At 43.4% G+C, this 16144-nt stretch overlaps 1 protein-coding gene across 1 annotated transcript; it reads right to left on the bottom strand.

The window, feature by feature from the left end:
- Positions 1-6723: 6723 nt before the first annotated feature.
- On the bottom strand, positions 6724-15750 carry lrrc59 (leucine rich repeat containing 59). Its single transcript, XM_056297478.1, has 8 exons — positions 15581-15750; positions 15347-15453; positions 14964-15023; positions 14474-14632; positions 10943-11047; positions 10722-10794; positions 9356-9547; positions 6724-8006 (listed from the first exon to the last, which is right to left on the bottom strand). Exons 2-8 carry the CDS (start codon positions 15443-15445, stop codon positions 7726-7728), a joined length of 969 nt encoding a protein of 322 aa, XP_056153453.1. The 5' UTR covers positions 15446-15453; positions 15581-15750; the 3' UTR covers positions 6724-7725.
- Positions 15751-16144: the final 394 nt, after the last annotated feature.

Genomic DNA, 16144 nt, shown 5'->3' on the forward strand with positions numbered 1-16144 from the left:
GGGTGCCAAACATGTTACGTCATTTCCGGTGCATTGTAAGATTGACCAGTCATGCAAATTCATTTCTAGCCCTTTCGCCACTTTTTGTGCCAAAAAAAAAAAAGTCTGTAAATTTTGTGGTTGTGTATTCAATGTTGTTTGCTGAAGATAGACCGAGGGATTGTACCAACTTCATCCTGTGTTGTGAACAGCAGTGTCTGCTATAGTGTCTAAAGTGCTGCTGCAGTTTGAGTCCAGTGTGCAATATGAACATTTCTTATGACAGGATAAGCAGTTTGGATAATGGATGGATGGATGGACCAATCAGAAGGGCCGCGGTGTTGTGCACCTCCATCAGTTCCCTGTAGATCAGATCATTTTGCTGTACCTCGTGCTAAAATCTGTGTCTGGATGGGAAAATGTTGCTGATGTTGTGAGGACAGAAACTGAACATTGGTCTTTTAAGACTAGTTACTTTGAAGACCGGAGACTAGACTAGAGGAGAGCAAAAAAAAAGAGGAAAGATAGTTGAAATCCTGCAAGGTTTGAATCCCAGCTGCCTCCTGTCTTCCTATATATTGTGTGCTGTTTGGATCCATTCAAATCTGTCTATTTAAAAAAAGTAAATCTGAAAATTACCTCTTGTGCTGCTTAATTAGTGTTTTTGTCAAAAAGCATTACATAAACCTCTATTATATGGTAGATGACTGCTTTGGAAAGTTATTATAGCTAATACTGGGAACTTGCACGCTTGAGTTTGTGTTGGTCACAGCTGAGAGTGAAGTCCTTTTCTCTTATAAACGTGTTGCTTTATACTAGTAATGATCTATAATGCCGATATTGGTTCTAATCAAACTTATGAAACCATTAATACACATACACTTACCATTCTTTAGGAGTGGTGAGTAAATAGTACTGCTGGTAAAACCCTGTGGCCCAGTGGTTAGCACTCTTGACTCACAGCAAGAAGGTCCTGGTTTTGAACCCTAGGCCACCCCAGGTCCTTTCTGTGTGGAGTTTGCATGTTCTCCCCATGTCTGCATGGGTTTCCTCTTGGTGCTCCGGTTTCCTCCCGCCATCAAAAAGACATGCATGTTAGGGTTAATACATTGCCTGTGCCCCTGAGCAAGGCAATGGAAAGAAGAACTGGAGTTGGTCCCCGGATACTGCAGCTGCCCACTGCTCCTATACAATAGGATGGGTTAAATGCAGAAGATAAGTTTCATTGCAACCAAACAACTGTACAACGACAAAATAAAGCGGCTTTCTTCTTATTCTTATGGCAGCTTTGCTTTATATACGAGTACATACAATGCACAGTGAGCCTCTGATTATAGCTTCATTGCTGCAGACCCAGCCTGTTTGACATGGTGTTGAGAATTATGCAAACATAAACCGCGCAACAGGTTGGCATTGTAATGATGTCTGTCTCATGTTATATTATGAAATACAAGGAGAGGCTTCCTTTTAAATCCAGGATGAACCCTAAGTGGACCATGACCACCGAAACAAGAAGGCTCATGACTTAAAATCTAAATACACAATGTACCTACGGTGCGGTTTAACCTGTGTTGTGGGATCCAACCATTCACAGTAGAGGACATTGTATTGTGGATTGTATCAATCCACACACAATATTCCATAATGACAAAGTGAAAAATGTTTTGTAGAAATTTTTGCAAATTTATTAAAAATAAAAAACGGAAATATTGCATGTACATAAGTATTCACACCCTTTGCTATGACACACAAAATTGAGCTCAGGTTCATCCTGTTTCCACTGATCATCCTTGAGACGTTTCTACATCTTGATTGGAGTCCACCCGTAGTAAATTCAATTGATTGGACATGATTTGGAAAGGCACACACCTGTCTATATAAGGTCCCACTGTTGACAGTGCATGTCAGACCAGAAGCCAAGCCATGAAGTCAAAGGAATTGTCTGTGGACCTCCGAGACAGGATTGTATCGAGGCACAGATCTGGGGAAGGGTACAAAAAAATTTCTACAGCTTTGAAGGTCCCAAAGAGCACAGTGGTCTCCATCATTCGTAAATGGAAGAAGTTTGGATCCACCAGGACTCTTCCTAGAGCTGGCCGCCCAGCCAAACTGAGCAGTCGGGGGAGAAGGGCCTTGGTCAGGGAGGTGACCAAGAACCCGATGGTCACTCTGACAGAGCTCCAGCGTTCCTCTGTGGAGATGGGAGAAACTTCCAGAAGGACAACCATCTCTGCAGCACTCCACCAATCAGGCCTTTATGGTAGAGTGGCCAGACGGAAGCCTCTGCTCAGTAAAAGGCACATGATAGCCTGCTTGAAGTTTGCCAGAAAGCACCTAAAGGACTCTCAGACCATGAGAAACAAGATTCTCTGGTCTGATGAAACCAAGATTGAACTCTTTGGCCTGAATGCCAAATGTCACGTCTGGAGGAAACCAGGCACCTCTCATCACCTTGCTGATACCATCCCTACAGTGAAGCATGGTGGTGGCAGCATTATGCTGTGGGGATGTTTTTCAGCGGCAGGAACTGGGAGACTAGTCAGGATCGAGGGAAAGATGAATGTAGCAAAGTACAGAGAGATCATTGATGTAAACCTGCTCCAGAGCGCTCAGGACCTCAGACTGGGGCGAAGGTTTACCTTTCAACACGACAACGACCCTAAGCACACAGCCAAGACAACGAAGGAGTGGCTTCGGGACAAGTCTGTGAATGTCCTTGAGTGGCCCAGCCAGAGCCCAGACTTGAACCCTATTGAACATCTCTGGAAAGACCTGAAAATAGATGTGCCGCAACGCTCTCCATCTAACCTTACAGAGCTCGAGAGGATCTGCAGAGAAGAATGGGAGAAATACCCCAAATATAGGTGTGCCAAGCTTGTAGCTTCATACCCAAGAAGACTTGAGGCTGTATTCGCTGCCAAGGGTGCCTCAACCAAGTACTGAGTAAAGGGTGTGAATGGGTATACATGCAATATTTCAGTTTTTTATTTTTAATAAATTTGCAAAAATTTCTACAAAACCTTTTTCACTTTGTCATTATGGGGTATTGTGTGTAGATTGATGAGGAAAAAAAAGAAATTTAATCAATTTTGGAATAAGGCTGTAACATAACAAAATGTGGAGAAAGTGAAGGGGTGTGACTACTTTCTGGATGCACTGTATATATATATATATATAATTAAGGGGCGGGTGGGGGGCCCTGCCAGAGTTGTCCTAGATGACCGCCTAGGTTGCCTATGCCTAGAAACACCCCTGACATTAACATACAATATGGCGCAGATTCACGTAAGCAGCCAACACAGACATACCCACATGATAAACCCTACAACATTCATAATAGCCACAACATAGGGCAGTCAATGCAAACAGCCAGTCATCAGGGTCAATTTATCCTCCCAGCTGGTCTTGTGCTGGTGTAGGCCGAGGTTTGATGTTTAAGGTTGAGTGGGTTTAAATGGGTGTAATCATGTCATGTGCGATAGATGATGACGTTGATCTTGATCTAACTTCCTCTGTAATCAGATTCCGCTTTTGCCACAACTTGAATCCGTTGCCCTGTGGATGAGGACATCAACCGTAACAGGTAATTTTAAGAAAACATACAGATGAACAAATTAATTACTACACTCCTACACCCATATACCCCCCGCAAAATCTCTCTCTCTCTCTCTCTCTCTCTCTCTCTCTCTCTCTCTCTCTCTCTCTCTCTCTCTCTCTCTCTCTCTCTCTCTCTCTCTCTCTCTCTCTCTCTCTCTCTCTCTCTCTCTCTCTCTCTCTCTCTCTCTCTCTCTCTCCCTCTCTCTCTCACACACACACACACACAAGAACAGACCCAATACACTCTCTGACCCGACGCCATGTAAGCGCTGTCATAAGTTTTCTCTAATACTGTCAACGGCCGTGTGGGCTAACGCTCATTTCACATTATCTGTTCTTTTAGACAAGACAGATCCTTTCCTCAGATGGTAAAACAATTACGCTCATACTCACAAGCCTCAACGATCAAACCTAAACACATTATATCTACAGTACATATAACATCCCCCGTCTACCATCCTCATTTTTGTTTGTTCCTCAGCCACTTATCACCTTCCCCATCCCACTCATGCATTTTCCTTTAACCCAATAAGAATGGCTGTGATGTCCTCTGTGGGAGGGATTTCTCGCTTCAGGCAATGAAATTAAACAAAAAAAACAACAACAACAAAACATGTGTGTGTGTGTGTGTGTGTGTGTGTGTGTGTGTGTGTGTGTGTGTGTGTGTGTGTGTGTGTGTGTGTGTGTGTGTGTATGGGGGGGTTGTCTTTTTGCTCAGCCCTCATTACTGTGAAGTCAGTCTCAGGGCATGACACCATTAATCTGCTAGAATTACAGTGGCACCGCATAGCCTACTGCCACACACACACACGCACACACACGCACACACACACACACACACTTACAAATCATGCAGACAATCAGATGTTACATCACACACGCAAATGGACACAAACAAACACATAAACACACAGACACATGTCGTTATATGCTCTCCTGCACAGGTAAGGCAACTTGTTTATTGCGATTCATATAGTGTCAGGTGTCGACTGACATTTTTCCGTTTTAGTTGCGTGCTAACACATGGCTCTAAGCAACATTTCGTATCTCTGTCGAGTCAGATATGGACCACCGGAGTCAATTATTTCTCACAGGTGTGTCGATCCCAAAAATAATACATGTTAGGAAATAATACAAAAGCCCTATAGAGTGTCGTACATGCGTATAGAGAACATCCAGAGGCAAACTAGAAAATTATTATTTAATTTGTTTTAACATGATCTTCCTCTTGTGCAAAAAGTGACACAGGACAAAACTTTTGGCTATAGAACCCTCATTAATGTCCCGCTAAAGTCAAGGCAAACAACCTTGTATCGAACAAGGACAAGGTTATGCTCCATGTGTTGTTCATGTGCATCGATTTGTCCATCTTTTTGGGCTGTATTTGCATTAGGCCACAGCAGCATGACAACAGCTTCTCTCGGCAGCCCATCAGTAACGTGAAAACAACCGGATCTCATCTCACATCCCGAAGAAATGTTGTGAGATTCTAAGAGAAAAGAGCACCTGTATACAAACAAGCAAACACATGAACTACATGCCTAACCTTAACCCTGACCCAAACTTTAACCTAAGCCCAATTCTAACCTTAACCCTAAACCCAAGTCCTAACCCTACAATAGACCCTTTCCTCACAGGGACCCATGAAATCACCCCACAAGTTATGTGATTTCAGTTTTTTTTGTGTGTGTGTGTGTTTTTATCCTAATGGGGTCCCCATCAGGATAGAAAAACCTGGCGAGCGCGCACACAAACACACACACACACACACACACACACACACACACACACACACACACACACACACACACACACACACACACACACACACACACTATAGATGACCTAATGATCGTGCTATATTCACATTGATTTTTTTGCCAGCTAGATGAATCAATCTCTGTGATCAATTCTGTTTAACTGTTGCCATTTACTCATGCATTCAAATCCCAGAGAACAACAAATATCTGTATTGGTACAACAGAGATAAACACAGATAATATCTGTCTGTGATATCTTTGTTCTTAATCTGCTCAAAGGGGTGGGGTGGGGTGGGGGGGACTATTGCTTCCAGAACTGAAACTCATCCAGGGGGAGAAACTTTTTTTGTGGTATCTTTTTTGTTTTTAATAGGGGCCAATGGTCAGCTGTGATGGCAGCCTATGACCACAAGCAGCGTCCTGGCATTTTTCAAGAAATTAAGTTTAAAAGCTTACATAGTAGGTTAACTGAGATCTTAATATGATCTCCGTGGGTTAACCAGGCATCTTAAAACATCAAGAGCTCGAGAAAACATTCATTATGGATCACCTCGGCTACAAGTTTCTGGGTGTCAGTTTTGGGTCCGAGTACATTTTGAGTAATATCTCTCAATAGGTGAGCTTTGACCTTCCTTTTAATGGTAAAGTCAGTTAATTCACTGTAGTGTTGTCCGCCACCATCTACAGTCGACTGATAAAACTGAGCTGGGGTGTCCGGTTGGCGTGGCAGCCTACAGACACAATTGGCCGTGTATGCGGGTGGGAAGCCGGATGTGGGTATGTGTCCTGGTCGCTTCACTAGCACCTTCTCTGGTCGGTCGGGGCGCCTGTTCGGGGGAACTGGGGGGAATAGAGTGATCTTCCCATGTGCTACGTCCCCCTGGCGAAACTCCTCACTGTCAGGTGAAAAGAAGCGGCTGGCAACTCCACATGTATCGGAGGAGGCATGTGGTAGTCTGCAGCCTCCCTGGATCAGCAGAGGGGGCGGAGCAGCGACCGGGACAGCTTAGAAGAGTGGGGTAATTGGCCAGGTACAATTGGGGAGAAAAAAAGGGGGAGGGGGGATTTTAAAAAAAAGGATAAAATTGAGCCGCACATCTTCTGTTTATGTTAGAAAATGGAGAGGCAACCTTGTATCTCATGCAAATAGATTTTTTTGAATCTTGGTCAACGTCCATATTGACCCTATGCAGGGTTCATGGCAAGCCTATCTCCAGGCTCACAGGTTTAACAGTGCCAGCATAACCTAATGTAGATAATGAACTGTATTCAATCAGTCATTTCATTTAAACAATTTCCCAGTGCTCCCATTTCCTGCAAATTTCTGCATTTATCCACTAAATTCTCTGTTCTGCAAAAACATTGTTCAAACAAAACTTGCTGCGATGCTTAGCCATTTATTGATGTCAACACTCATGAGCATAATCACAGCTTTACAAAACCACCTGCTGCACCCTGCCCTGGCAGCTGAGATGAAGCGGCAGACCACAAGATGCATTTGATTAGTCAGCAGTGGCCTCATATCTTGTCCATCATTTACACAGTGGGAATAATCTTCCAGCTATCTTACATGACCCCAGAATTACAACTGTAAATGATGAAATTAAGAAAAAGAGAACCACTTCAGACTAGAGAAAGCTAGTCCAATACCAGTCCAATAACTGGAATTCCCTGATCCTTATCAATGACTGGCAGGGCACAGGTGTTAGTTAGCACAGGTTGCTGGAAGCATTTTCACCCTTTTTAAATTGTGTTAATATGGGTAGATAATTGGGTTCACAGCACAGGGGTTATTAAGACTGAAATGAGGAGAGACGAACAAGTCAACACAAAATTCCTACAGCCTTTGACTGCACATTTTCAGACTGCTCAGATCTATCACTGGCTGACCCATGACCTTAAGGTAGCTAGATTTGGTTTAAGAATTCAGTATGACAGACAAGGCCATCTTGTCACATTTCACTGGGCACATATCAAATATTAGCTACTCCTCAGGACTTGGAAAGCATAAGGCGCTGGTCATATGTGTAAGATCATGGTCAAAAGTGTGTCAGAAGACAGTCTTTTTTTAATTTTATTTTTTAAACAAGCAGTACAACAAGGGAAGAAGAGCAACGACAATTCCATAGGAATTTAAGCTGATCTTTTCACATCTGTCCATCGCTGACCACCAAAATATCCACATTCTTCACATCCCTGACAACACAGTACAGGGTGAAGGGGTGCATAGGTTCCCACCTCAGAGATTCACAATTTTTACATAATTAAAAAAAAAAAAAAAAAAAAAAACCCCAAATGGCAAATTTTTCTGAATAGCGATCAATCCAAGCTTTGACGGATCAAAGTGGGAACCCTGTGGCCCATGGAGATGATGGAGGCCGATTGACATTTAGTTCTTAGATGCTTGCGTGGTTTCCAGAAACTCCTTCGCCATTGAGGAGATGTTCTGAATCAGCTGGCTGACCACAACCTCTTGCTTCCTGGCCCAGGATAGACCGTCGTCCACAGCAACATTGATTGGCGTGCAGACCGCCTCCTTCCGTAGGTCCGTCAGCCAGCAGGCGGCAGCAGCTGCAACCAATCCAAGCAACAGAAGGAGGAGGAGCTTGAACAGCAGGCAAATGCGAGAACGTCTTGGTTTAGGGGCGGATTCCACCGCGGCCTTTTTATCTGGGGAGATGAAATTAAAAGCGTTCGTCATCAGCATAACTTTACTTTAAGACATCACCTTAGTTTGCAAATATCATTATACATGTAAAATATTCTGTCACCAATAGGTTTAAAGCAGTACCTCCATCTCTCATTTTATGCATTTCTCTTCCAAAGATGAAAAAAAATTAAGTGAAGGTCATTAGTAAATGGGGTGGGGTGCTGAAAAGTTAGCAATACATAATCTCTAAATCATAAAGCGGAGAATGGGGGTTAGCTATTTAAAATCTAACGGTTGTCCTTATTTCTGATGGTCTTATATCTGATGGTCACAATAGTTTGCTTCAGACCACAAATCCATCACACCTTTAAGTCTTTTTATTTGTCTTGAAGTTGTGAAGGAGGAAATAGTTTAGAATTCTTTAAATGATTATCAAATTTTGACAAACGTATGCTAGCCATTGACACAAAGGCCGTGCTTGACCTGCTGGCTCCCTTGTGTAGCCAAAACGTTTGGTTATGGCTTGTGTGTTGCAAAGGTTTAAGGGTGCACACAGAATGTGGGTACTTCTAGGAGAGGTGAGGTAACGGGTATCCAGCACCTCAACTATGGGTCACATGATGAGGTACTTTAAGTTCCTCTAAATCCAACTCATTTATTCAACTTTACCATTAGATTAAATACAAATGAAAAAAGAAAAAAAAATCAAACTTAAGGGCGTCCAGGAAGCATAGCGGTCTATTCCATTGCCTACCAACACGGGGATCGCCTGTTCAAATCCTCGTGTTACCTCCTGCTTGGTCAGGTGTCCCTACAGACACAATTGGCCGTGTCTACGGGTGGGAAGCTGGATGTGGGTATGTGTCCTGGTTGCTGCATTAGCGCCTCCTCTGGTCAGTCGGGGCGCCTGTTCGAGGGGGAGGGGGAATTGGAAGGGAATAGCGTGATCCTCCCACGCACTATTATGTACTTCTCCCTGGTTAAACTCCTCACTGTCAGGTGAAAAAAAGCGGCTGGTGATTCCACATGTATCGGAGGAGGCATGTGGTAGTTTGCAGCCCTCCCCGGATCGGCAGAGGGGGTGGAGCAGTGACCGGGACGGATCGGAGAGCGGTGTGATTGGCCAGGTACAATTGGGGAGAACAGGGGGGGAAAAATCCACAAAAAAAAAAAAAAAAATCAAACTTAAGATAGCAGAATTTTCAATTCTGATTCTGTGGAACAATATTTATGTCTAACCTCAGAGTAAACAACAAATAAACAAATTCTGAGAACAAATCAATATCTGGACTGAAAAGGCTGTTAGTTCATGGTAAATGTGCCTCAAGCATCCCTGTAAGAGTCATATCACCCAGAATCACAGGCTTACCTGCTGCCTGTCCATTCCTCTTCTTCTTCTCTTCTTTCCTCTTCTTCTGTTGCTCCTGAGCAGCCAAGCTTGCCATCTGGGCATTGTACTCTTGCCTCCTCCTCTCCTTTTCTTCTGCTTTCTCCCGTTTACGAGCCTCCCGCTCTCTCACCTCCCGTTCCCTCTGCTTAGCCTCCCTCTTTTTCTCCAGTTCTGGCATGGTGGGAAGAAGATAGGAAATATGGCCAGTCATTTTCCAGCAGATCATTTTTTTCTGTACTCTTTTTGTTATCTCAACAGCGTATCAGATGGCTTGTTCCTGCTTTTTTTATCTTTCTTGCTTTTTCCACAGTGTGCTCCTGTTCTAAAAGTGTACAAGTACGCCTTCTAGCTGTCAAGCTCGTGGGGCTACAACCTCATCAAATTCCTGGCTCTAGCATGCAACATTACTTTGAGACTAATAATATGAAATCAATACTTATTAAAAAGGTCTTGCTTCAGTATAATCCTAAGACATGTGAGATGGGTGTGTGAAGCATGTATCCAGATGTGTAATGTTTTTTTTTTAAATGTAGTTAAGAAAAAATCTGCTCTTAGTGTCAAAGGTTATTGCATGCCATTTCTCTACGCAATGACTAAAGGAAACACGAGAAGCTCAGGGTGGTTGTGGTTATATGCAACTGAAGTACAATGAGACAGTGAATGAAATTAAAGCAATGGCTCTTTTCCATCCATGGTATCCAAATGTGGTGTGAGGAGAGATGATGACAGCTGGAAATAGGTAGATGTCTTACTGTTCATTTTTTCTAAATTATTCATTTGGAGCAGAGGGAAAATGTAGGAAGGCGTAATCAATTTCAGATGGCTTGCTTATGCTTTGTTATTTATCTAAAATGTTAAATCATCATATATTAAATGCACAATTGATACATAAATCGTTAACATAAATTACCATTTAGCATCTATGCCCACTCAAACAGTGGTGAGCCCTAGCTCTAGACTTTTCTCTCACCTGGCCCCAAAGTGGTGGCGAGCTCTCCATCAGGGCTACAGACTCAATCACTTCCATCAAGAAAGGCCTAAAAACTTTGCTCTTCCAAGTGTACCTTAATACTTGGCTGGTGTTTTTTTTCCCCTATCAGAATATACATCTGCTGCAACAGTAATTCCATTTCCCCCCCAAGGACTAATCAAACCTCATCGAATGTGTGTTATAAATAACTGCAAATTATGAAAAAGCCATGGAATAAGCGGTTGGTAATACCCAGTATAATGAAAAAAAGGTAATGTAAATGCCCAAAAAAAGAATAGAAGGAAGAACAACCCTAGCGCTCTCTAAGGAAACTACTTCAAAACTTGAATTAAACTGACAAACTGTGGGACCTACCTCTCTCCCTTAGGAGGCGCTTCTCTCTTGCCCGATCCACCTCTTCCTGGATGGCCCTCATGTGCTGCAGAACCTAGGAGACAACACATCCAGACCATTAAGCATCACAGTAGCCTTTGCATCACAACCAAAGTTTTAGACACTGACATTAATAATACAGTTGTGTCCAATACCCACCCCTGCACCCAAAATCCTTTCCTCTATCCCTTTCAATCACTTACCTTGGAGGCACACTGTTTACATTGTTTCTCATCCAGACAGTCTCCGGCAACCTTAGCCAGGCTGGGCTCCAGAGGGTTATCTTTGAGATCCAGCCACTTAAGACTCTGAAAAAACATGCACACATCAACAGGAGGTGGAACACAGCAATAAATAGTGAAATAATTTTCAAAACAAGCTAACATGTGCAGATTCTGTGCAGACCCACGTCACATCTAGAGCAATGACGTACAGTTCTTTCTGCATATTGGGATCGTGGAAGCTGTGCAAAATTTCCTGGGTATGGTGTGAAAATTCATAGTTAAACGTAACATTTTCACAAAATATGACTACATTCTACGTAAAACCTTTGCCAAATCAAATATGCGGATCACAAATCAGATTTCCATACCGGATCGGTCAAGGCCCGGGTTACCAACGACCGCCACCAGTACTTTTTGCCAGCAGGGTGCCGGTGAAAACTATGCTACTGTTGGGCGAAGGAGAAGAAGAGGGGGAAGACATGTCCTGAGGCAGCGGGGGAAGAGGAAAGGTACGCGTGTGGAGGTGAGAGTCAGAACTTTGAATGTTGGCACTATGACTGGTAAAGGGAGAGAACTGGCTGATATGATGGAGAAAAGGAAGGTAGATATACTGTGTGTGCAAGAGACCAGGTGGAAGGGCAGTAACATCACGAGCATCGGAGGTGGGTTCAAACTCTTCTACCACGATGTGGATGGGAGGAGAAATGGGATAGGGGTAATTCTGAAGGACGAGTATGTCAAGAGTGTGTTGGAAATGAAGACAGTGTTGGACAGAGTGATGAGTATGAAGCTGGAAATCGAAGATCTGTTGACGAATGTTGTTAGGGCATATGCCCCACAAGTTGGTTGTGAGATGCAAGAAAAAAAAGAATTCTGGAGTGAGTTGGATGAGGTAGTGGACAGTCCACCCAAGAAGGAGAGAGTGGTGACTGGAGAAGACTTCAATGGGCATGTTGGTGAACGGAATGGAGGTGATAAGGAGGTGATGGGTAGGTATGGTGTCAATGAGATGAATGTGGAAGGACAGATTGGTGGTGGATTTTGTGAAAAGGATGGAAATAGCTGTGGTGAATACGTATTTCAAGAAGAGGGAAGAAAACAGGGTGACGTATAAGAGTCAAGGAAGGTGCACACAGGTAGACTGTATCTTATGTAGGAGGTGCAATCTGAAAGAGATTGGAAACTGCAAGGTGGTGACAGGGGAGAATGTAGCTAGGCAGCATCGGATGGTGGTCTGTAGGATGACTTTGGAGACCAAGAAGAGGAGGAGAGTGAAGGCAGAGCCAAGGATCAAATGGTGGAAGTTGAAGGAAGACTGTTGTATAGAGTTCAGGGAGGCACTAAGACAGACACTGGGTGGTAGTGAAGAGTTGCCGGATGGCTTGGCAACTACCACAGAAATGGTTAGGGAGACAGCGAGGAAGGTAACTGGTGTGTCATCCGGAAAGAGGAAGGAAGACAAGGAAACTTGGTGGTGGAATGAGGACGTACAGGAAAAAAGATGTAGTGTAAGGTGAAGACAGAGGTTGTGAAGGCAAAGGAAAAGACGTATGGCAAGTTGTATGAGGTTGGACACTATGGAAGGAGAAAGGGACTTGGACCGATTGGTTAGACAGCGGGACCGAGCTGGGAAGGACATGCAGCAGGTTCGGGTGATGAAGCATAGAGATGGAAATGTGCTGACAAGCGAGAAGAGTGTGTTGAGAAGGTAGAAGGAGTACTTTGAGGGGCTGATGAATGAAGAAAATTAGGGAGAGAGAAGGCTGGATGATGTGAGGATAGTGAATCAGGAAGTGCAGTGGATTAGCAAGGATGAAGTAAGGACAGCTATGAAGAGGATGAAGAGTGGAAAAGCGCTTGGTCCAGATGACAAACCTGTGGAGGCATGGACATGTTTAAAAGAGATGGCAGTGGAGTTTTTAACTAGATTGTTTAACACAATCTTGTAAAGTGAGAGGATGCTTGAGAAGTGAACACGTGTACTGGCACCGATTTTCAAGAATAAGGGTGGTGCACTGAACTGTAGTAACTACAGGGGTATAAAGTTGACCAGCCACAGCATGAAGTTATGGGAAAGAGTAATAGAAGCTAGTGAAGAGGAGAGGCGATGATTAGTGAGCAGCAGTATGGTTTCATGCCACTAAAGAGCACCACAGATGCGATGTTTCGTTTGAGAATGTTGATGGCGAAGTATAAAGATGGTCAAAAGGAGTTACATTGTGTCTTTGTGGATATAGAGAAAGCATATGACAGGGTGCCGAGAGAAGAAGTGTGGTATTGTATGAGGAAGTTGGGAGGGGCAGAGAAGTATGTAAGAGTGGTACAGGATATGTATGAGGGCAGTGTGACAGTGCTGAAATGTGCGGTTGGTGTAACAGATGGGTTCAAGGTGGAGGTGGGAATACATCAAGGATTGGCCATGAGCCCTTTCTTGTTTGCAATAGTTTTGGACAGTTGACGGATGAGATCAGGCAGGAGTCTCCGTGGACTATAATGTTCGCGGATGACATTGTGATCTATAGTGAGAGTAGGGAGCAGGTTGAGGAGAGCCAAGAGAGGTGGAGGTATGCACTGGAGATAAAAGGAATGAAAGTCAGAAGGGGCAAGATGGAATACAGATGAGTGAATGAGGGGGAGGACAGCAGAATGGTGAGGATGCAAGGAGTAGAGGTGGCTAAGGTGGATGAGTTTAAATACTTTGGGTCAACTGTTCAAAGTAACGGGGAGTGCGGAAGAAAGGTGAAGAAGAGAATGCAGCCAGGGTGGTGTGGGTGGAGAAGAGTGTCTGGAGTGATTTGCGACAGAAGGGTACCAGCAAGAGTTAAAGGGAAGGTTTACAAGATGGTCGTGAGACCAGCTATGTTGTATGGTTTGGAGAAGGTGGCACTGATGAAAATGTGAAGCTGAAGGTGGCAGAGTTGACGATGCTAAGATTTTCGTTGGAAGTGACGAAGAAGGATAGGATTAGGAACAAGTATATTAAATGGACAGCTCAGGTTGGACGGTTTGGAGACAAAGCAAAAGAGGTGAGATTGGGATGGTTTGGACATGTGTGGAGGAGAGATGCTGGGTATATTGGGAGAAGGATGCTGAAGCTGGAGCTGCCAGGGGAGAGGAAAAGAGGGAGGTTTATGAATGTGGTGAGGTAGGACATGTTGGTTGGTGTGACAGAGGAAGATGCAGAGGACAGGAAGAGATGTAAATGGATGATCTGCTGTGGCGACCCCTAACGAGAGCAGCCAAAAGAAGGAGAAGAAAAACATGATTATAGTCTACCCAATAAAGAACATGATTTGTGGAGGATGGATTTTCTTGAGGTTTTGTACAATGTATCAAATTGACCAGAGTGCAGATATAAGCACAATGAGGCGACATCTCTGACTGACTGATCTCACATCGTCTTTTGGCAACATAACACCAGCACTATGGCAGAAAATGTTTTACTATGAACAAACTAGGTAAAACGTGCTGTTGAGATGGAAAAATTACAAAACTGAGTCTGTAACCTACCTTGAGCTGAGAGAAACTGACAGGCAGCACACTCAGCTTGTTGTTATAGAGGTCCAGATGCTGCAGGTTAACTAGGTTTCCCAGATCATCTGGTAGACCGGTCAGTTGGTTCTTACTCAGATCCACCTTTACCAGGTGGGAGAGATTGCAGAATTCTGGCTGCACAAAACAAATAAAACAAAACTCAAACAGAGACACACAAAAAAAGTCACAGAAATCATAACAATGCTGGAAAATGTACTGTCAGGATAAAATGCTGACAAGCAGAGAGACACAATTGACAAACAAAAGCACATGAGCACTTGAAAGCACATGCATCAGTATAAAATGATAACATCAGAAGGATAATTAGTAGCAGGCAGCCTTATAAATTGCAGTGTTTACTGCATGTTACAGAGTCTGTAATGAAAAATACAGGCAAGTGTGTGACATTTTGTAGGATGGGTTCAGCGTCTTGCAAAGTTTAATGTGTACCTATGTTTGTACTTACAGGAAGGGAGGTAATGTTGTTGCATGACAGGTCCAGAACCGTTGCCTTGGGGAAAGCAGCCTGTGCAGGAAATCATGAAATTATATGACAGCCCAAAAATGTTGTTAACATATATACTCATCAATAGTATACTAACTATCAAAAAGCTAAATCCATGGTATATTGACTGAAATTATGCCACACTCTCCTCAATTCAGAGCACACTGATTCCCCAATAACTTCTCAATGAGAAATGCCTCATATTCATAACTAGGATTATAATTTACAGAAGATGGACCCCAGACAGATTAGCAGATCACTGCTGGAGTAATCAGTTTCATAATGTAGCAATGGAACATTTAGATTATGAAACAGCACAGACATAGAGGCATTGAGTAACTTACCAGCTCTTTCACTGGCACCTCAGTGAGGTTACAGAGGCTTAGGTCAATTTCATTGCCACTGATCTTATCCCTCAGATTCAATACTTTGCTTTTACTCATCCTGGTATCTGTGGAATAGGGAAAACAAACAAAAAAACTAAATAACTTCACAACCTGACAACAAATTTCAAATCCACTTGTGGGCATTTTGACAGCAGTGACAAAGTGACGTTACACATGAGCCACATTACTCACCTGTTAGATCGTCAGGATATGAGGTGACAGAATGCTCCGGTGTGACAAATGAAAGGGGAATAAGTGGTCCTAAGAGTCTCTTAAGATCGATACGAGAGAAGCTTTACAACAATAGGGGAAAAAAACACTGATTAATCTTTTTCTTTACGCGACTGCGCTGACTGACTGGGATTTCCTCAATGAAAATCCACGTCACTGATTGAACTGCATTATTTTTTCCCACCCGCATTTCGTGAAGACACGCCCCTATCCTGTCTCTGATTGGCTGATCTTTAACCCTAACGCCAATTTAACAACGGAAGCAACGAGTATTAGCCAATTAAATGCAGAGTAGGGAGGGTCTTCGGGAAATACGGGTGGGAAAAATAAAGCTATTTTAACGCCAGCATCTCGGTCGGCGGTGAAACAAAGAGACGCTGCATTGACATTAAGTAGAGCACGTCGCCACCTACAGGCTTGGAGGAACAGTAGCTGTTTAACTTTTTCTTTCCAATTCCAGATTACCTATTTTTCCAGATACATTTCGAGCAGCGCTGATCGATGTAATTATAGAATAAAAACGAG

This window comes from Lampris incognitus, chromosome 17 (genome assembly GCF_029633865.1).
Source record: "Lampris incognitus isolate fLamInc1 chromosome 17, fLamInc1.hap2, whole genome shotgun sequence".
In the NCBI taxonomy this organism is placed as follows: Eukaryota; Metazoa; Chordata; class Actinopteri; order Lampriformes; family Lampridae; genus Lampris; species Lampris incognitus.

Bases quoted from the DNA above. Each gene is read 5' to 3' on its own strand.
- lrrc59 (XM_056297478.1), bottom strand. From the start codon at position 15,445: ATGAGTAAAAGCAAAGTATTGAATCTGAGGGATAAGATCAGTGGCAAT. The intron at 9,548-10,721 runs GTAGGTCCCACA...CCACCATGCCAG, and splicing joins GCGCCTCCTAAGGGAGAGAG to AACTGGAGAAAAAGAGGGAG. The intron at 8,007-9,355 runs GTAAGCCTGTGA...TCATCTCCCCAG, and splicing joins GAGGAATGGACAGGCAGCAG to ATAAAAAGGCCGCGGTGGAA.